At 46.2% G+C, this 19,813-nt stretch overlaps 2 protein-coding genes across 2 annotated transcripts; both read right to left on the bottom strand.

Moving 5' to 3' along the window:
* Positions 1-1,042: 1,042 nt before the first annotated feature.
* Positions 1,043-12,333, bottom strand: LOC115387461 (dual specificity mitogen-activated protein kinase kinase 6-like). Its single transcript, XM_030090170.1, has 12 exons — positions 12,017-12,333; positions 8,761-8,830; positions 7,923-7,971; positions 7,716-7,829; positions 7,340-7,459; positions 7,053-7,169; positions 6,806-6,857; positions 6,592-6,719; positions 6,421-6,498; positions 3,727-3,866; positions 3,463-3,508; positions 1,043-3,219 (listed from the first exon to the last, which is right to left on the bottom strand). The coding sequence occupies exons 1-12, from the start codon at positions 12,033-12,035 to the stop codon at positions 3,142-3,144; spliced, it is 1,011 nt and encodes a 336-aa protein (XP_029946030.1). The 5' UTR covers positions 12,036-12,333; the 3' UTR covers positions 1,043-3,141.
* Positions 12,334-13,435: 1,102 nt separating this feature from the next.
* btbd17b (BTB (POZ) domain containing 17b) lies at positions 13,436-16,842 on the bottom strand. Its single transcript, XM_030090368.1, has 3 exons — positions 16,597-16,842; positions 15,066-15,351; positions 13,436-14,827 (listed from the first exon to the last, which is right to left on the bottom strand). The coding sequence occupies exons 1-3, from the start codon at positions 16,685-16,687 to the stop codon at positions 13,753-13,755; spliced, it is 1,452 nt and encodes a 483-aa protein (XP_029946228.1). The 5' UTR covers positions 16,688-16,842; the 3' UTR covers positions 13,436-13,752.
* Between the last annotated feature and the right edge of the window lie 2,971 nt (positions 16,843-19,813).

The following is a 19,813-nucleotide window of genomic DNA, read 5'->3' as shown; positions in this document are numbered from 1 at the left end:
GCGGACATTTTAAAAGCTGTCGAGTCAAAGTTAATCGAGAAAGAAAGACGTGAAAACCGATGTTTACTTCCGGGAGACGTCAGTACGTCACGTCCTCCCCCTGTCCAATCAGAACACTTCGCAGACCCCGTCATGAGAGAGGATTTAAAGGAATACTCCGAAGATTTTGGACCCACGCCCTATCCCGATCATTTATAGAGTGAGATAAGCTCATAAATACCCTTTTTGTGTCTGTTCTCCAGTGCCTGGCTCCCAGCTGTTAGCATCGTAGTTAGCTTAGCTCAACTACGGCAGGTGAAGAGGAGACAGAGCCAGACTGAGAAAGTGGACAAAATACTCCTTCCAGTGGTCCAGGGGACGGCGTATTAGCACGAGAAGTAAATCCGAATGGTTATAAAGCATTTTAAAAGACGTGTTTTCTTTTCAATCCGTTAAAATAATGTTTTGATAGACACAGACCAGCGCATGCGCAGTGCTCCGCGGAAGGATATACCGGAGCACAGCAGTAGAAGCCGTAGACTCAGCCGCTGTGCGCCTGGTATATCCTTCCGCAGCGCACTGCGCATGCGCTGGTGTGTGTGTATCAAAAGGGATTGAAAAGAAAACACGTCTTTTAAAAAGTTTTATAACTATTCGGATTTACTTCGCGTGCTAATACGCCGTCCCCTGGACCACTGGAAGGAGTATTTTGTCCACTTTCTCAGTCTGGCTCTGTCTCCTCTTCACCTGCGTAGTTGAGCTAAGCTAACTACGATGCTAACAGCTGTTAGCCAGGCACTGGACGAACGGACTCAAAAAAGGTATTTATGAGCTTATCTCACTTTGTAAATGATAGGGATAGGGCGTGGGTCCAAAATCTTCACAGTATTCTTTTAAGTCTTCTTTTCCCCATGTAAACACAACACTCATTAACATAATTCTGAATTACTTAATTCAGAATAAACCAACTCCGAATTAAAAACACCACATAGCCCCACTCATTGTGTTAAAATCACATAAATCAGGTTTCCGAATACAAATGACGACACAGAAGCTGTGAACAGACGTATTCAACAATAAAGCCTTTATTTTTTGTCTTTCCATAGTTCAAGTTCGTCAGTCCCACCTTGTGAAAAGGGGGCAAATAGAGTGAAGGAGTAAGAGGTAGAGCAAGTGTTCCATTCTCATTGTGATCAGCGTAAAAACTCACTTTTACACATCATGGGAATGGCCATGCAAAGAAGGCCGACTGAAAAAAAAAAAAGAAACAAGTAAATAACAGCAGCTTCTTTGTGGTGTTGCTAGCTTTCCCTTATTATTCACAATCATAAATACTCCTAACTCACTGACTTTTTTTTTTTTTTAATTTTTATTTTTTAATAAAGGTACACTACAGTGTAAACCAGAGAGGCAATGAGTGCCAGCCATGAGCAGAGGCACGGCAGCCATCGTCACCACCATCACCATCATCATCATCCTCATCACAGTCTCTGAACACTTGGAAAGAGGGGAAACTGCCACATGACGAGGGCCTCTTGCTGCGTGTCCAAGGGGCTCTGCATAGTATGGTCTGACAGACGAGATAATGGCCGCCCACCGCGGACTGAGACGAGGATCTTGGTCCAGCACTCAGGGAGAATACGACCGACGTGGGGAGGAGGGGAAGGGAAAAAAAAAAAAAAAACGGGGTCGCCTCTGCATACCTTATAGGAGAGCACAGTAACCTGAGCGGTGGAGCCTGACAGCACATCAGTCCAAAGAAAAAAAAAAAAAAAAAAGAAAGGTGTACAATAGTCAGCTGGCCCTGTGAGTACGTATGTCACAATGCATTAAAACTAACTACTACCAACCACTCTACCATTCATCTACACTGGGACAGGTTGGGACAGTGCCATGGTACATTAAAAAAAATATTTACATCTTCAACACATAAATTATTTCCCTAACATACTGTCTCTGTAAGGCATAAGAAGGTTTCTGAATAAAAACAATGTGCCTCGTATGAAAAGACTATGCTGACTCCAGATTACAGAAGGTAAGCTAGGCAAAAGAAAAAACAAACTTAAATGTTTCCAATAAAATCAAAACTGCAGGCCAGAACTAACCCGAATGAGGAAGATAATTAATGCAGAGAGATTGATGAGAACGATTTGTGTGAAATGGCACATGCAGAGAGACAAAAGCTGTGAGCTCAAATAGGCAACGCCTTGAACACCGGAAGGTAGTAACAATGGCAGCGCTGGAGCTGACGCTTTAATACCCAAGAAAGAAAGAGAAGAAGACCGAGGAGGAGGAGGAGCGGTCGCTGCAAAGGGGGCCACACCTCGATCAGTGACGATATCAGGGAGGGGGAGGAGGGGGCACTTCACATTCCCGCTTCGCACAATCCACAGATCTAGGAAAGAATCGCGAGTCCTCTCGCCCCAGAATGTGACCTTTGACATTTGTTGCCGTGCCGGAGCCTCCCACGGCCCGGCCCGCGACAACTGCAGCTCCCGCGCCGAGCGATGGCGTCACACCCGACCCGGGTATGACGAGGAAGGCCCTAAGTCCGATAAAACTCACACTCGCAGCAGACATACAGTATCAAAACTCTATAATGAGGAAAACAAAAAACAAAAAAAACGTACAAACGGATAATGCAAATATAGCTTTCAAATACACAACATACACATTAACTGTTGGTTTTTGCGGATGAAATTCAAAGTATGCATAAAATATGTGATAAAATATGTGTCACAAACAAATAATGGCTGGCTCTGTCCGTTCAGAAAGGGGGGGGAACAAGAAGGCGGGGCCGAAATGAGAAGATAAAAACAGATTGGGTTCAGTTCATATTCGTCATGTTGGATAGATTCTCACACGGGGAGACTTGGGGGGTCGAGCCCCTCCGGATGACCGAACGAGTTCATGTTGGCGCTGCTCTCCCACTCCGGGCGCTGCAGGGCTGCCATCAGGGCCCGATGGCAGCCCTGCAGCCGTGACGGGAGCCGCGTTTTGTGTGTGTGTGTGTGTGTGTGTGTGTGTGTGTGTGTGCATCAGAGTCTGTCATTCCAGTGAGTTAAAAAAAAAGAAAAAAAAATGAAAAATGGTGGTAGGCCATTGGCTCGCTGGCTGAAAGGTCCCGCCTACCCTGACGAGATGGAGCCTGGAGGGAGCCCATCAGTCATCCAGGATGACCTTGACAAAACTGGCCACATCTGTCTCTTTGGCGTCGTGCAGGGTGAAAAAAGGATGTTTCTGCATCAAGAGAAGGACAAGGTTACATTTCAGTCTCTCACTGGTAAAGATGAGGAGTTTCTGGTTTGTTTTTAGTTGAGCGCTACAGTCTGGACGGGTTAATGGGGTAAGCCTGACACCTTGTGGACAAAATGAGGAAGCACCAGAGACGCACTGAAGGGATGTTGATGTTGCAAAGTCAACCACATGATTATCCTCTTTCTTTCAGAAGTGAGAAAATACCAAAAAAAAAAAACAACTCACCATTAACTCTGTGTAAGCTGGTCTTTCGTTTGGCTTCTTTCTTAAGCTGTTAAAACAAAGGCGACGTGAGAAAGACGGCAAATTCAAACAGAACTTAATCTCTAAACACCAATAAAAACACACAAGAATAAATCCCACATGACACTGAAGCACGAAAAAAAACAACAACTTGTGCAACCTTTAGCAACAAACTCAAAGCGAACACTGCCCCCTGCTGGACAGCAGTGTCTTTTATTTCTAGAGTAGTCTGAGTGTGAGGCTCACCACTGGGAGATGAAGTCTACAAACTCTGGGGAGAAGCGGTCGGCCGGCAGCTGTGGGGACGGCTCGTCCACCACCTGCTTGAGCTGCTGGAACGGGGTTCCCCACGAGTCGTAGGGGAACTTCAGGATGGCCAGCTCGATCTGCGGAGGGAGGGGCGGCACAGTGGTTCAACGGCCGCCGCGCATCAACATCTCATGGTGCATTCACACTGGACGCGTCGCAAGCGTCGTGAGCGGCGCTTTTCTATGCAAAGTCTATGGTGGACGAGCGTCGTGGAGCGGCGGGGCGGCGCATCAGGAGCGTCATGAGCGTCGCTTTTCCAGCGTTTCGAGCGTCGACGCCCACGACGCTCGTCCCCGGCGTCAAGAGCGTCGTGAGCGTCGCTTTTTGAGAGTTGGGAAAACTGAACTTTCGACGCGCTGCCGCTGAGCGTCAACCAATCAGAGACGATCCCTCCGGTGCTACGTCACTACGAGTGATCCGAGCACCGATGCGGGCCAGCCAGTGTTGCTAACTTGACGACTTTCTCGCTAAATCTGGCGACTTTCCAAAGCCTCTTGGCGACGTTTTTTTGTCAAAAGCAACTAGCGACAAATCTAGCAACCTTCTCTGGTGCTCTGGAGACGTGACAGGACGTCTCGTTGCTGTTGTCAATGAGCAGCGGGTGCTGCGTGAGCCCCTCCCCCGTCCCAAAGCGCTCACAAGCGGTCAGTCTCAGCAGCGCTCCCCGCTGCAGTCAGAGCAGAGAGGAGCAGAGCGGAGCAGAGCAGCCAATAGCGACTTTAACGACGAAGACGCGGTCTAGCTTTATTTAACAAATAAAGCCAAGCCGCTCTCCTGATGCGATCCGCCATAGCTGGAAACAGAAATCAGCCTCCATCCTCCAATTAACTGACGTGCATCAAGAGCGTCGCGAGCGTCGCGAGCTTTGTGACCACCCGGTGTCAAGCGTCGTGTTTAAAGCGTCACAAGCGTCAGCTTCGAGGCGTCCCGAGCGTCGACGACGCCCGCGACGCGTCCGGTGTGAATGCACCATCAATCTCATGAAAGTCCGCTGTGATTCTGGGTACCAGCGTCACGATGATTCATGCTGCATTCACACCGGACGCGTCGCAAGCGTCGTGAGCGGCGCTTTTCTATGCAAAGTCTATGGTGGACGAGCGTCGTGGAGCGGCGGGCGGCGGGGCGGCGCATCAGGACCGTCATGAGCGTCGCTTTTCCAGCGTTTCGAGCGTCGACGCCCACGACGCTCATCCCCGGCGTCAGGAGCGTCGTGAGCGTCGCTTTTTGAGAGTTGGGAAAACTGAACTTTCGACGCGCTGCCGCTGAGCGTCAACCAATCAGAGACGATCCCTCCGGTACTACGTCACTACGAGTGGTCCGAGCACCGATGCGGGCCGGCCAGTGTTGCTAACTTGATGACTTTCTCGCTAAATCTGGCGACTTTCCAAAGCCTCTTGGCGACGTTTTTTTGTCAAAAGCAACTAGCGACAAATCTAGCAACTTTCTCCGGTGCTCTGGAGACGTGACAGGACGTCTCGTTGCTGTCGTCCATGAGCAGCGGGTGCTGCGTGAGCCCCTCCCCCGTCCCAAAGCGCTCACAAGCGGTCAGTCTCAGCAGCGCTCCCCGCTGCAGTCAGAGCAGAGAGGAGCAGAGCAGCCAATAGCGACTTTTCCGACAACGACGCGGCCTAGCTTTATTTAACAAATAAAGCCGAGCCGCTCTCCTGATGCGATCCGCCATAGCTGGAAACAGAAATCAGCCTCCAGCGCGCCAATTAACTGACGTGCATCAAGAGCGTCGCGAGCGTCGCGAGCTTTGTGACCACCCGGTGTCAAGCGTCGTGTTTAAAGCGTCACAAGCGTCAGCTTCGAGGCGTCGCAAGCGTCGACGACGCCCGCGACGCTTTCGGTGTGAACGTAGCATCAGACAATTTTATGTCTTTTAGAGAAACAGATTTTAGCATGATGGATTCCAATGAACACAGCTGTGAAGAGCAGGTCTTGTTATACATTAAATGAAAGCTGAATGAACTGCCGATCGTCTCGCATCAACGTGGCACCACAATCCAAACTGTCAAGGGTCACCATGACTCAGCAACCCCGAGAGCCGAGCCGCTCTCGTCTCATCTGATAAAGCAGCCGTTTGCTGAAGAGGCGACAGGCCGGGGTCATATTCCCCTGACACAGTTTGGAACTGGGTTACATTTATTGTCATTTGACAGTGGTTCAAATCTTTGAGAACGTGCAGCGAGCGAAGACCTCTGCTTATTTTTCCAAGAAAACAACACCTGTTGTTGACTGTCGCCTTCATTTTCTGGGAGTTTTTCCAACTTTCTGGTTTATCAGAAGTGGCCAAAGACTTATGATAGACGGATGAAAATAAGGCTTAAAAGAATTACTATGTAAATAAGCTCATTTAATATTTCCACATAGCTGTGCTGATTAAATGGATTACTGAGGGGAAATGTGATTACATAAGACTCAACATGATTTACAGCAGTCAGCAGTATCAGTCAAATCTGAAGATCAATTAATGCCTAATGCGACTTTGAAGTTTTTATGGGTGTTATTAAAGGTGCTGCAATAACAGATCTGTGCGGCGGTTTCATAACTTCCCAGAAACATAAAGCACGAAAAGAAAAAAAAAAAAATGTATAGAGGACAAAGAGGAAGAATTTAAAAGCAGCTCACCATTGTGATACCAAGACTCCAGATGTCGGACTTGACGCTGTAGCCTTTCTGGTTGAGGTCAGGGTTGATCCGCTCAGGCTGTAAAACACAAAACCAGATAAGCCCCACCGCTGATGAAAAGCACCAGTAGCTAAATGATAGCTACTTCCCTGTAGGAGAAATTCCACTCACCGCCATGTAGGGCTTACAGCCTGCGTCCATGGTTTTGGCCACGGAGTCCACCAGGTGGCCGCTGATGCCGAAGTCGCACATTTTCACTTGGCCCTCGGTGTTGATGAGAACGTTGGAGGGCTTCACATCTGCGGGCGGAACGAGAAGGAGCCCGAGTGAACGGACGCGAACGCCGGGAGCTCGGTGCGCCGTGACGACGCGCTCGTCCGCTTACCTCTGTGGATCACCGACAGGTTACTGTGCAGATGTTCTAACGCTTTGACGATCTGAGGGAGAAAGGGAGAGGAACACATGAAACACATGGAGGAGGGCCTGGGGACTTTTGCAATATTACAATCTGATTCAGCCTCTTTATGTATCAGAACACTGATCCAGAGCATCTCCACAGCTGCACTGTTGGATGCTGGCAGATTCTGCCCCGAACTTGCTATTTTTCTAAAAGACCGTAAAGAGTGACGTACTGCTACTGTGATCTTGCCCAGGATGTCTTCAGGAATGGTTTTGCCTTTCTCGATAACCTTCTTGTAGAACTTATCCAAAGACGTGTCCATCAGCTCCATACAGATCCAAACATCGCCCTGGAGGACAAACAAAAAACCCATGTGAGGGTGAAGAAATGTTGGAAAATAAATACACTGTTGACAGTAAAAATACATTTAAAAATCCTTCTTTTTTTTTTTAACCTGGAGATTTTGATCATTATTTTCTTGCTAATGTACTTGAACTGAGACCGGAGCGGCGGCCTCACCTCTCTGAAGAGGGCGCCGTAGAAAGTCACAGTGTAGAAGCAGTCCACTGTCCTCATGGAGATGTCCAGGTCCATCAGCAGCCGCTTCTGCTCCAGAGTGTTGACAGTGGCCCGAATCCTCTGGAGACAAACATCGCAGGCACGCCGTCAGTTTCCTCACAGGACAGATGTCGCTTCCATCAAGCAGTGTCCAGAGCCCCCCCCCTCTCCCTCCACACTGTCATTGATCTGGATGATCTGATCCAAATATTTACCAGCTGAGCTCACACACTGAATGCATCTCTGACTTATGGGGCTATTTTAAGAGCGTGGTGCATTTACAGAGACAAATCAGGTAACCCGAGTAGCAGCAGCAGCAGCAGCTTCCTTTTCCTACCTTGACAGCCATGATCACACCACTGGGCACATGTCTCATCTTGTCCACCACCCCGTACGCTCCCCGGCCCAGCTCAGCAATCTGTTCCAAGTCATCAGCCTTCACCACAAAGTTCTGGACAGACGGAGGAAGGTGAGATTGTGATAAGTAGGTTCCCGTTTCTTTGAAAGAAGCACCTGCTTCGGGGAAATTCCGAGCAAACCTCACCTGATCTCCGATGGTGACACAAGCTTTAGAGTCGAGATCTCGAGGGGGGCTGCGGAGAGAGAGGGAATAACGTCACGCAGCTAAATCAAACCTCACAACTCAGTAAATACTCCGAACAGAACAAAATGGCAGCTACTTAATCATTTTCACCTTTAATTCATCCCAAGATTTAAACTAATGCCAGATAATTTGTACGTGTGCAACGAGAATGCGGCCTATGAAACGAAGCCAGCCGTTTCTCCGTTTCGACACTGTGTGCTGAGCTCAGCCGAGCGCCCTCACGCCGCAGCACAATGAGCCCGGGCAGAGCCAAAGAAGGACGAAGAACAAAGAAACGGTGAGATCCTGATCTGTGGCGACATAACGCCGCGTTTACCTGGTGCATTAAGTGTCACCTGTGTGTCTCCTACATATAAAGAGTGCTACATTAACACTTTAATCCCGGGATGTGACGATATGCATCGCTCACATTCTTTTCATTCACTCAAAAATAATTGAAAAAAGTGGGTTAAATAAAACAAACATAAAGAGGCAATTACACCTGCGTGGATGGAGAGACACTGATTATCTGCTGTTCCTGCTGAATAGCGTCAGAATCTGAGATCAGATTCTGGCACCGCGCTCACCATTTACAGGAAGATAAGCTGGAAGTCGTTTCATTTTGGTTTGGTTTTAATGGACAGGCGAATAATCTCATCTGACCTAACTTTATACCCTTATGGATTTTTTTTTTAATCATTCAACTTTTTTGAGTTTCGACCGTTCTGCAGGTTATTTGATGAGTTGCTCCAGTTGGCATTGTTGTCATCGCAAACTGAAGAGAGAAAATGAGCCTTACGCTGTTACTTCTGATGGAGGTGAGGCAAACACGGTTGGGGCCAGCTTCAGCCCGGGATTCTTCTTCTTCCCTGGAAGTTTAAAGAAAGATAATTATACCTCCATAAAAATGGATTCAGTAGCAAACACATAAATCAGATTTAGTCCCGAAACATTTATCTTGCTGGTGTTTTTGACATCATGTTGGCTGAGAGAAACTATTTTGTTCTTGGAGCAGGAAGGCAATTTAAAAGGAACCGTGAATTTGCATACGCCACTGAAAACAAACAGTAAAATGAAGTGTTATCTAAGAGGAGATTAGGAGTACTAAAGCAAAGGCTTGGCCACAGAGAAAAGGTGGACTAAATGACTAATCAACATTGGTATGATGACTCAAATGAAACCAAGTAGAGAGGGGGTGGGGGAGTGGAGGAGAATCAACCTGTCTGTTCAAACCGTGACTGATCGATAATCAACTTATTCTGTTGTTACACCTCTGTCATAACCACAGGTTTCAAAAAGTACATGTGTGTTTTAATCTTGAGTGAATTGTGATTGGCTCCAAATAGCGCAGTTTCCGTCACTGTCATGAGTTCATTCATAAACACCATTTCCCAACAGCGTGCGGGACTTCCCACACGGGGCCGCCAGGGTCTGCCAGAACCGCGCGGCCACCGAGCCCACGAGCAACAGCACGGGAATAAACAGCTCCACTTCTCTTGAAATGGACACTTGTGCTGAGCAGTGTGTTTGCTCTTGTTGCAAGGTCGAGAGGAAAAGCACAACGCTTTACTCGGCCTTTATCTGCTGCCTCTGTGTGTGTGTGTGTGTGTGTATGTGTGTGTGCTGTGACTGCCAGACCACAGTCTCACCAAATAGGATATGATGACAAGCAGTTTAACTAACTAGCTGTTACACACGAGCCACGCCAGGGAGTGTAATTACCACAGTCCAGGTGTGAAAGGACACGACCTGAGTTTTTTGGTCCCAAAGTGTCTGATTTTTCGTTGTCATTATTACTGCGGGGTTGGATTTGCCACAGAGTGAGTCACGCAGCTCCTGTGTCGAGGAAGTATGATTGGGTAAACCCCATCTTGCTCATTCGAGTAAGAAGGGAAGTGAACTCTTTACAGAGAATCTAGATTGTGCAGCTTATTGAGAAAAAGCCGTGCACATCCATTTTGTGTGCCGTGACCCTAAAAATAAGCCTCCGGTGTCTGGACAAACTGCATTAGTCTCATGTGGTGGGGAGAGATTGAGTGTGATTTACTCACACATTCTCAGTCAAAAATAGACTTTGCATTTCCTCTGCGTGGGATACAGCACGAACACTCAAAAGTCTTCTGACGTCCTGACAAAGAAGGCCGGCATTTGCTCAGGCAACGAAATTAGGGTAGTGTGCAAACACGCTAAAACATCTGACATACCAGAGCTGCTTTAAGCCGTTAAGAGATATGCAACAATGCTTTTCTGCAGCAGCACTGCTGCTAAAACGGTACCAACGCGCGTGCATGCTTGCAGCAGCGTCTTGCAGCTTGCATTAAGTCTGTGATCCCGGTTTTGGAATAGCTGCTCGGGGGAGGCAGTGCACGGTGTGCGTACCGACCCTGTGGCTGTGGGGCTGCATAAGGGGATGTGACTCACAGCCTGTCAGACTGGACACATCCGCTGAAAACACAACAACTGTCAGGACCCTTTGGGAAATATGATGTCACTTCATTTGGCACACCGACTGTCCCCCCCGTCAGGACAGACCCAATCCGGCCCTCCACTGCAGGAGCAGAGTCCTCAAACACAGCAACCGCAGCTGCACTCGCCAGTAAAAAAACACCTCTTTATCAGAAAGAATCGAAGCGGTGAGTATTTCCAGGGAGTGGTTGGGAGCAGCAAGTTGATGCACTTAACAAGAAATGCACAAATTCTTGGGAGGCCAGTGATGTGCACTGGAAATTACCCAGAGCACGGCGATACATACGTAATGTGAACAGGAATTTCTGGATTGTGGATGGGATCAAAGTGTCAATAGCTGTGTGGCGAGTCACCATCAGGAAGCTCCAGCTTTAGAGTGGGTCCATATACAGACAATGATGACTCATGCACAGATAATCTTCCACACCACCCTATCAGCGCTGCTGGAGAACCCAATCTGCGAACATGCCTCGGCGATGCAACCAGCAGCACTGCAATGCACTCCACTATTGACCCTGTGCAGTGGCTGTGAATTATTTTTTTATTTTTTATTTTTTTTAAAACAGGGCGCGTGAGATCAGCCCTGGTTTGCAGCTACAGAGTACCTGCGTGCAGCCAGTGAACTGTCAACAAAGAGAGAGCAGCCTAGGTATTGGTGCTGCAAGTCAAAACATGCCACGGTAGGCCAAAGGCTGTGATTGCCTGAGCAGCACCCAGCCAATCTGCACAGCCCTCTCAAAACAGTGTGTACTCCCCACCATGGTAACGCTAGTATGATTGTGTAACAGCACAAGCGGTGAACTTGAAATGTAAATTGACATCATCATCATCATCATCATCATTGTGCTCGGTGTGTGTGTGTGTGTGTGTGACGCAGAGGAAGAGTCCTGATTTTTCCAAGGTGTGTATTGAAAGCAACAATATACAGTAACACGGCGGAAGCAGAGTGTGTGTGATAGATTTTGTTGGTTGGAGGAAACAAAAAAAAAAAAAAAGGAATTTCCAGTAAAGGGAAGGAAAAAAACATTAATGCGATTTTTTTTTTCTTTTTTGTTTTAATTTTTTTTTATGTGCGAAAACGCATAGCAAAATAATAACCCGACACAATCGACGACTCGTGTCAGGAGGCCGAAAAAACCCAAACACCTGTGGTCAGAAGTACTTCACAGAGAGAGGGAAACTAATACCCAGCTGTGGGGCAAGTGGGCAGATAATTGCAGGCTGGCAAAAGTCCTTTATTGTCATGGAAATTGTGTTAGCTAACAACAACACGGGAGCTCCAACGAGCCGACTGGAGGCTGCCGTGAAAGATCACCTTTCAGCTGTAAAAGCTATTATCGGTAACAAGTAAGCCCGAGCTGATAGATAACTTTCCACTATATAACAGGTTGTGCGGGGGCTTCATAACAGAAGGAAGCAGAAACATGCTGGCTAGCTCTTTTCTCCTCTCCTCATACATGCAGCTCTCCACCCAGCGAGCTTACGTTTCCCGCACCGAGCTAGCTAAAGTACGCGCAATCTGCAACCTCCGTAATGATCACGTATGCACGGCGGCGTTCGGAGCGGAGGGAGAGAGAAGAAACGCTTACCTCCTTTGGACAGAGACATTTCCCCTTTGCTTTGATGAGGGGGAAGGGAAGCACAAAGACTTTTGCCTTTTTTTTACTCCCTCCCTCCCTGCATCTACCCCGACACCCGCTCAGGATCGCTGGCTTCTGGTGCAGGATTGATTAAAGAAAAAACCTCCGTCGTTTCGTCTGCGTGCAAGCTCAGGGCTTCAATCGGCGGCTCCCGCGTTCAAAGATCGAGCAGCGGATGAATGCACAACTTTAAATAAAGCCGTGCACTTCGTTAGTTTGCTAACAAAACCTGCAGTCGGGTGGCCAAAGTCTGACAGCTGAAGGGGCCGACGACGTGATGACGTACTTCCTGTCCTCCGTGAAGCATTGTGGGTAGTGTAGTTGTATCGGTTCCTTTTTTTTCTCGATATGCAAGCCACAAATTTAATTTGTTTCGTCGACATTTGTTTTTTTTTTTTTTTTTACCGAATTCAGCTCTTTATTTTCCCTGTTTGTACTCCCCTTTAGATTTTTATATACTGTGTTGCTTTAGTTTTGTTTAAAAAAGAAAAAAGATGCTCACTTACAGGCTTTTGGACTGAAAAATACTCAGAAAACTCAGCAGGTATGGAGGCCTTCCTGTGGTATATTTGCATCTTCTGCCTGTGCTTGTGTGGGTTTCGTAGACATAGTCCTCAAACATATGATTGGTACTGATCAGCTATTTTAATTCAATTGTCCCTGAAAATGTAAGTTAGTGTAATTATCCACCTTTCTTTGACTGGTGATTTGTTCAGAGTGTATCATATAATCTGCTGGGATCAGATTTAGCTCCTGTGATCCTAATTTGGATGCAGCAGAGTAAAAATAGATGGACGATGGGTAACTCATCAACTATTTGAGATCTCTGTTGTCACAGATAAAAATGTGCAGAAACAGAACTGTCAGAAACTGCTACACAACTGTGAGGCTGAAACAACAAATCAAAATGTTTTTTTTCAAAACCCGTAGTTGATCAACACACAAAAGACACTTCTATCTTATTGTTTTATCTTTTTATTTTCTTTCGGGAAAATTACATACTAGTGCAGTTTCTTGAAAGCTAAATACATACATGTGTAATAACAAATAGCATAAAGCTAAAAGCCAAAAGGATGCAAATGATTTATAACTATTGTCTTGCAAGTTAACTACATTATGCAAAAAAAAAAAAAAAAAAAAAAAAAGATTGCACTATAGTATACTATTTTGGGATGCAAGAATTAAACAAGTATAATACTGAATATAAGTGTGTCAAACTAAAAGTCTAAACAGCTAAATGCTGAATAAGGAAAAGTGTCAAACTGATAGCAATAACTAACAATTACATTTAAGAAAAATGCCTATGATGTCGATGCAAACATCTTTAACAATCACACAGGTTTAATAAATTTCAGGGGAGAACTGCGACACTATAAAATACCTGACAAAAAAAGTACAGTACAGAAAAAGTATTTTTTTTAATTTGCACCAAAAACTGAAAACCCACCATCATTACTTTGATAATCACTGCTGAGTTGTTAAAATTGAGTCCTTCATTGTGCCAGGTGCCTCCTTGGTAACTTCTTGATGGAAGACAAAAAAAAAAAGAAGCACAAACTTATCAACGATAGAGATGTCACAGACCTGACACATACACACGTGCTGTGATATGAGTGTACTTTGGAATATGTGCATGTGATTGTGTGGGTGGTTACTGATGGTGAGGCCACAGCGTATTATTGCATTCACTTCCTGGCTACAAGGAGAGTCTGATAGAGAGGCTTTATGACAATGTGTAGATACAGGGAGCTGTCAATAAGGTATTCTGATGCACGGCGCTGCAGGTCGGCATCCACCAGGAAATCGCCGGCCTCCTCTGTGCTCTGGTGGAAGTTGTAGACGTGGCGGACCACCACTTTTCCCTGCTGCTTCGCCATCACGATCACCGTCTTCTGGAAGCTCACTCCGGCGAAGTCGGGGCTGGAAGTGGCCGGTGTGACGATGATGCGCGGACGGCCTCCGTCCGTGCGGGTGGGCTGCATGGCACCGAGCTCAGTGTATGTGGACCGGCTGCTGAGCGGGAGCCAGCGGGGGGAGAAGAGGGCGTTCCACGTCACTCGCTTACTGGAGTCGTGGCCGCTCGGCCCGAGCTGGGTCTGGAAGCTGAAGCTGCGGTCGTCACGGGTGGGGTTATTGATAACCCAGGGGGACCCCCAGGAGGAGGACAGGTAGTTACGGGGAATGAAAATGCTGCAGTTAACGTCAAAGTATTTGGCCAGTTGGATCGGTGAGGCCGAGTGAAACTGGAACGCGAGATAGAGGAGGTCACGGATGGATTCGTAATACTTCTGAATGAGAGCAGACTGCTTCTGAAGGCGGAAAAGGTGCTGAGGGGGGATCATGCCATATCGAACGGCCCTGAGGGCGGTTTCCACCGTCGCACTGACAGGCTGATTCTGGCTAATCCAGCTCTCCAGGGCCTCATAAAGCTCCAGTTCACTCTGCAGAATGAGGTCAGAGCGCTGGAGCAAGGAGAGGAGCAGGTCCTCGCTGATGGAGCCCCATTCTGCGCTCTGCAGCACAGAAGACAGGTTCCAGGACAGGTACTGCAGACAGCTGTCCCGCAGGGTCACGTCCCCAATCTGTAGCGCATAGTTATACCAACCAACTACATGTCCAGTGGGCGAATCGCTGGACAGATGTTGAGTCATGTACTGGGTCAGACCTTGCTGCAGGCTCCACACGCGGTACTTGCTGGCCAGCTTATGCAGAGCGATAGCCTGATCGAGCCGCACCGAGATATCGCCACAGTAAAGGTACCTGGAAAAAAAAAAAAAAAGAGAAATGGAAAAACCGTATTAAAAAGAACCAGAGTACCTGAGAGGCATGCTATATTTGAACTCCTTTATTCTGCTCACATGTGAGTCACTGAAAAAACCCACACTTGCTGAATTTAGCCAGCGAGTTTTAAACAGCAAGGAAGAACTGTATCTCTCCAAAACGATGGGTAACGCACAACAGGACGTACAACCACAGTTCACAGACGGCTACACCTTACCTGATGAACTTGTCAAAGACGGCCGCGCTGTCGGGCATCTCCCTCAAAACCAGCGTGCTGCCGTTCCGGGTGAGCAGCAGCTCCTCGAACACGTCGCTCTGCAGGGTGAGGACCAGGCTGTGGGCCTGGATCACCTTCACCTCGTCCGTGTTGACGGTCTGCACCCGCAGGGTCACGTCGCTGCCGTTCCCCAGGGCCAGCAGGCTCTCCATGCGACCCACCAAAGTCATGGAGTGATTCAGCACCGTGGCGACATTGTCCAAGCCCGCCTCCTGTTTCAGGGCAGCTGTGGGGGGAAACAGGATTTTTTTAGGAGTGCTATCATCACGATATGAATGCAGAAGAACTTTTACCGTTTTTGATTGTTTGACTCCCACGTCAGCATTTATCCAGCAAGATTAAAATCACATCTTCAGCCTTCAACCAAACCACAGAAAAGTCAAGAAAAAAAAGCTGACTAGCATATCCGTCTCGTCTTTGTCTCTCAATTAGCAGGGAAAGGAATCCACCATCCAGGTGGCTGACTCAGAAAAACCTCAAACTGCACGCAGAAAAAAGAGATCCCTGAGTTTGCAGCGCCATTGCAGATGACTGCTTCTGCGGGCCTTCTCGAGTGTAAGTGTAAGCAGCACAGACTGGAGAATCACACATGAAAGACGTGTCGCTATTTCCATTCTTCTCCGCCGCAGCCATGAGCAGCCTTGATGGCCTGGTGCTGGAGGTTTAATGAGACACAGGGGGAGCGCACGAGGCTCCCCGGGTTGCCACACAGTCTTCATGTTCTCCACCACAATCAAGTGCCCCAACTTCAAAGTAACCTTTTTCCAATTATCCAGCTGGAGCCAGCTGAGGATAGTGAAGCATGTCAGGGTGAGAATTGACAAACGATTCTGGCACAGTGTCACTGCTCTCAACAAGAGATGTAAAAACTGTGTTATATCAATTACAAAATTTGATTTTTTTTTCGTCAGATTTTGAAAAACATCACAGGGATCCATGTCGGATCTTTAAAAAAATGGGTCAATGTCTCTTCCACTCAAGTCAAGAGTTGAAAACAATAAATAAAACAATTTTCTGCATACATCAAAAACTGGCATTCATCCTGTCTGTGGCCTTCAAAAGCTTTGGTCCAAATCCATCAGCCGGGTCTTCTTTTAAGGGGTAAGAAAAGCTTTCCCTCAGCACTCGTACAGTGCTGTATTATTGAGCTGGCACAAAGCCAGACGGCAAATGGACTTGCCTGCTTTCCCCTGCACCCGGCAGACAAACAGACGGGGGCAGGATGAGTAGAACAGATAAATACCCATTCTTCGCCCTGAGGCTTGGCACGAGCCACACATCCATGGCTGTGTCCTACAACCTAATGACAGTATGGGGGGGGGGAGCCAGACCGAAATAGGACAATCCAGCTGTGCTCACAATGTAGAGTAAATGTTAAAAACAAACAAAAACACAAGATCAAGAGGTGATAGTAGGAGGATTTTAGTGAAGTAACAGAATTTTAAAGTGGTGGAAGCTTTTGTTTTCTTACCTCCGCAAACTGTGGCAGAGTGGAAGTGAATAAAGAGGAGGGTGCCCACATAGACCCAGCCAGGAATCTCTTGTTCACATGAGCGCACCATATCTTCTCAGTTATTCCCTGATTCTCTTCCTCCGTGCTTTCCCTCTCGTTCTTTCTCCGTCCCACTCTTCTCACCTTCTTCTTCTTCCTCTTCCTCTTCTTGCCTCCGCTCCTTTGTGGTGGAAAGGTGTGTTGCCCCGTGTGCTGCCCGGCTCCCTGTCCTGCACTCTTTATGTAGGACGCCGGCCTTTCCCCGGCGCATCTCGCAACCTCACGGACTCCATTGATTGGTGGAATCTGGCAGGGGCGTTGCTATAGCGACAGCTTTGATTTTGAATTTCTCCCTTTTGGATGTTACATGGCATTGATCAGTGGCACCGGTCCAGCCAAGAACTCAGCCTAATGTTTTTTTTTTTTTTTTATATTCTGAAAGTCAGTGGGGGGTCAGGGCACCATTAGGAATCGATATCAACACGGCTTCATGTTTTAATGGCACTCCAAATGCGGCAGATCTCTGGGCTGAGGCATTTTGTTGCCCAAGTTAAGCACAATCACCGCCACAAAATTAGTTAATTACTGCAGGTTGCCACTGAGACTATCTGCCAAAAGTAATTAGGGCTCTAATATGTGTGACCAACTGCAGTCAATCAAATTTCATAATCCATTTATAGAACAGCTTTTCAGCTGAGTGCAATTATTTTTCTAATGGCATATTAATCTCACTAATGTGGGTTTAATTTCATTGATGCTGGGTCTGCACATCAATCTAAAGCGGGTTTGTCGATCAAACTCGAGTGCCAATCAGGATTTTGTAAAGTTTATAGATCCCGCTGATGTTAAAATTTGTTTTATTTATCAGAATTTTTTTTTTTTTTTTCTGAGATGCCCTGTTCTGTTCCATCCCAGCTATTTCCAGGTCTGTTCTTTGCCTGATAAACGCAGCGTGAAGACCTTATTGAATGTGTGTGATATAAAATTTCCACTGGATATGGAGGTAATGGTCTTCCGCTTGCAGGGAACATACGACCCTCCCAGCGATGACAATCAATACAAAACGCAGTCATGAGTCAAAGTCGGTTCTGTATATGACACCATGACTGCACATCCCAGGATAACATGCAGTAATCTGGCTACAACAATCATAATGTTTCTTTTGAAATAGCAGCCCTGATGACAGTGTCCAATGCCTTAAAATTTAAAGAATTGTTTCCAAAGCTATTTAAATTTGCTTTTCTTTTCCACTATGCCTGCATTGATCTCTCAGCCAGGGACAGAGCAGTCAATACTGAGATCCATGTTAAAATCATCTTGAAAAGATAAAGTGGGTATGGATCTTTCGTTCATCCATCCATTCATTCATTCATTGAAATAATAAAGTCAATGCATCTGACTTGGCCATTAGTCTGCTGATGATATTTATACTAACACACAGCAATAATACTAATGTGTTAAAAATAGATCCAAATTCTCCTGCTCTGAGAGAGATCAGGGGAGACATCTCTTTGGAAGGAAGTGGGTTGTGGCGACGCCCCGAGGGCTGCCGGGCTGCGGGAAGAGTCCTGTGGGACCCGGACCTGAGCCACTGCTATGAATAACCTGGCGTGTTCTGGAAGGGGAGGCGTGCAGCTCAGGTGCCCTAATGAAGGCTGCTGCAGCGAACTGGACCGCAGAACAAAGACGAAGCATCTCCTTCCCAACATCCATGTCCACGCTAATGCATCTCAAAGTCCACGTGTCCTCGATTAAGGCTGAAATATTTATTATAGCTGAGTGTTGTAAGGATCAGAAACAAGCACAGCTGAAGCGATAGGCATCTGGAATGCCCTTCAGAAAGGTCACATTGCTTTCTCCTTTAATTTAACATCCTATTAAGAATCTAACGGGACCAAAATGCGAAGTGATAGATTGACAAGAGGCCGGGTTGGTGAGAGCACCCCTCGGGATGAGATCCATTGAAGAATCGATGCACCACAGGGGGCTCCATCACGCAGTATAAACAATATGTTTAGCGCGGGCTGAAAGCCAGAGCTTACTTCAGCAAGGTGTCCTGGATGACCTTTCCCTCGCGCTGCACCCGGAGGGGATGCACCCGTTAACCCGGCGTTCGGAGCACTGGACAGGCTTTTGACATGGAAACGTTCAGCAACTGTAAATAAATACAACTATCACACAGACAAAATCATGAAAACTCACTATTTTAAAGTCATATTTTTTTGACATCTTTCAATTTTAACAAGTACTTAATTATACTTATGCTTGTTTATATTACTAATGTATTCCCCTACAACTTCCATAAGTATTTTTACTTATGGATCAACTAATAAGAAATGTATTTAGATGTGTTAGTTTAACATAATATAACTTTATTAACCTTATCGTTTGTGTGAAATGTGCTTTAAAGGTAGAATTCAATTGCTGATCCCAATGTAATTAAATATGTTACCTTCTTGATTTACTTTATTGTTCTTTTCAATGCAGCACTAAGATTCTTAAACAACTTGTTTTAATACGTTTTATTTCCCTGTAAAGCACTGTATGCTGCTCTGTGTCTTAATGCTGGTATAAAAATGATTTGCTTTGACATTAAAGCATACTTTTTCTTGTGAATAAGCATAACAGTACTTGAATCAAAAGTTTTCAGCGAGGTACTTATTCCATTGTCTTTTTTTTTTTCTTTTTGAATCCAATATGTTCACAAATGAAGGAATAAGTGAAGGTTTTAGCTGAAAATCGATACGTCAAAAGATGCTTTCAGACACTTCTATGAGGCTGAATGATGGTCTTTTTTTATTTACAAATTTCACTCAGACTGTGCAAAATACAGTTATAAGAGAGTGCAAAACACTAAAATGTTTTAAATTAAAGCAAAATGAATGCTTTCAGGTGGAATCAAAATATATGTATTGATTGAAAGCTTGACTTTTATACTCACCCCTGCAATTTTCACATGTGCAAACATCCATTATAGACAGCTTGACTCTCTGCAGAAGGACAATTCGAAGCTTAAAATGCTTTTTTTTTTTTTGAAATGTTGTTATTTATGACATGACTGTTATGAGCTGTTATGAACCAGGGCCAACAACAGATCAATAATATGATCTATTTTGTTGTGTAATCTCATTTGAACTGAAGCACAGGAGTCAAACCTCTTTGTATTACGACCTGAGCCACCAGATGGCTCTGCAAA

This window comes from Salarias fasciatus, chromosome 4 (genome assembly GCF_902148845.1).
Source record: "Salarias fasciatus chromosome 4, fSalaFa1.1, whole genome shotgun sequence".
In the NCBI taxonomy this organism is placed as follows: Eukaryota; Metazoa; Chordata; class Actinopteri; order Blenniiformes; family Blenniidae; genus Salarias; species Salarias fasciatus.
Note: the sequence above shows the minus strand (reverse complement) of the source record. Positions and strands in the feature narration are given on the sequence as shown.

Excerpts from the sequence above, each read along its gene's own strand:
- LOC115387461 (XM_030090170.1), bottom strand. Across the intron at positions 7,460-7,715 it reads GTGTGATCATGGCTGTCAAG|AGGATTCGGGCCACTGTCAA; the intron begins GTAGGAAAAGGA and ends GTTTGTCTCCAG. Across the intron at positions 6,499-6,591 it reads GCTGTAAGCCCTACATGGCG|CCTGAGCGGATCAACCCTGA; the intron begins GTGAGTGGAATT and ends TGTGTTTTACAG.
- btbd17b (XM_030090368.1), bottom strand. The coding sequence starts at position 16,687 with ATGGTGCGCTCATGTGAACAAGAGATTCCTGGCTGGGTCTATGTGGGC. Across the intron at positions 15,352-16,596 it reads CTCTGCCACAGTTTGCGGAG|CTGCCCTGAAACAGGAGGCG; the intron begins GTAAGAAAACAA and ends TTCCCCCCACAG. Across the intron at positions 14,828-15,065 it reads GTCTTTGACAAGTTCATCAG|GTACCTTTACTGTGGCGATA; the intron begins GTAAGGTGTAGC and ends TTTTTTTTCCAG.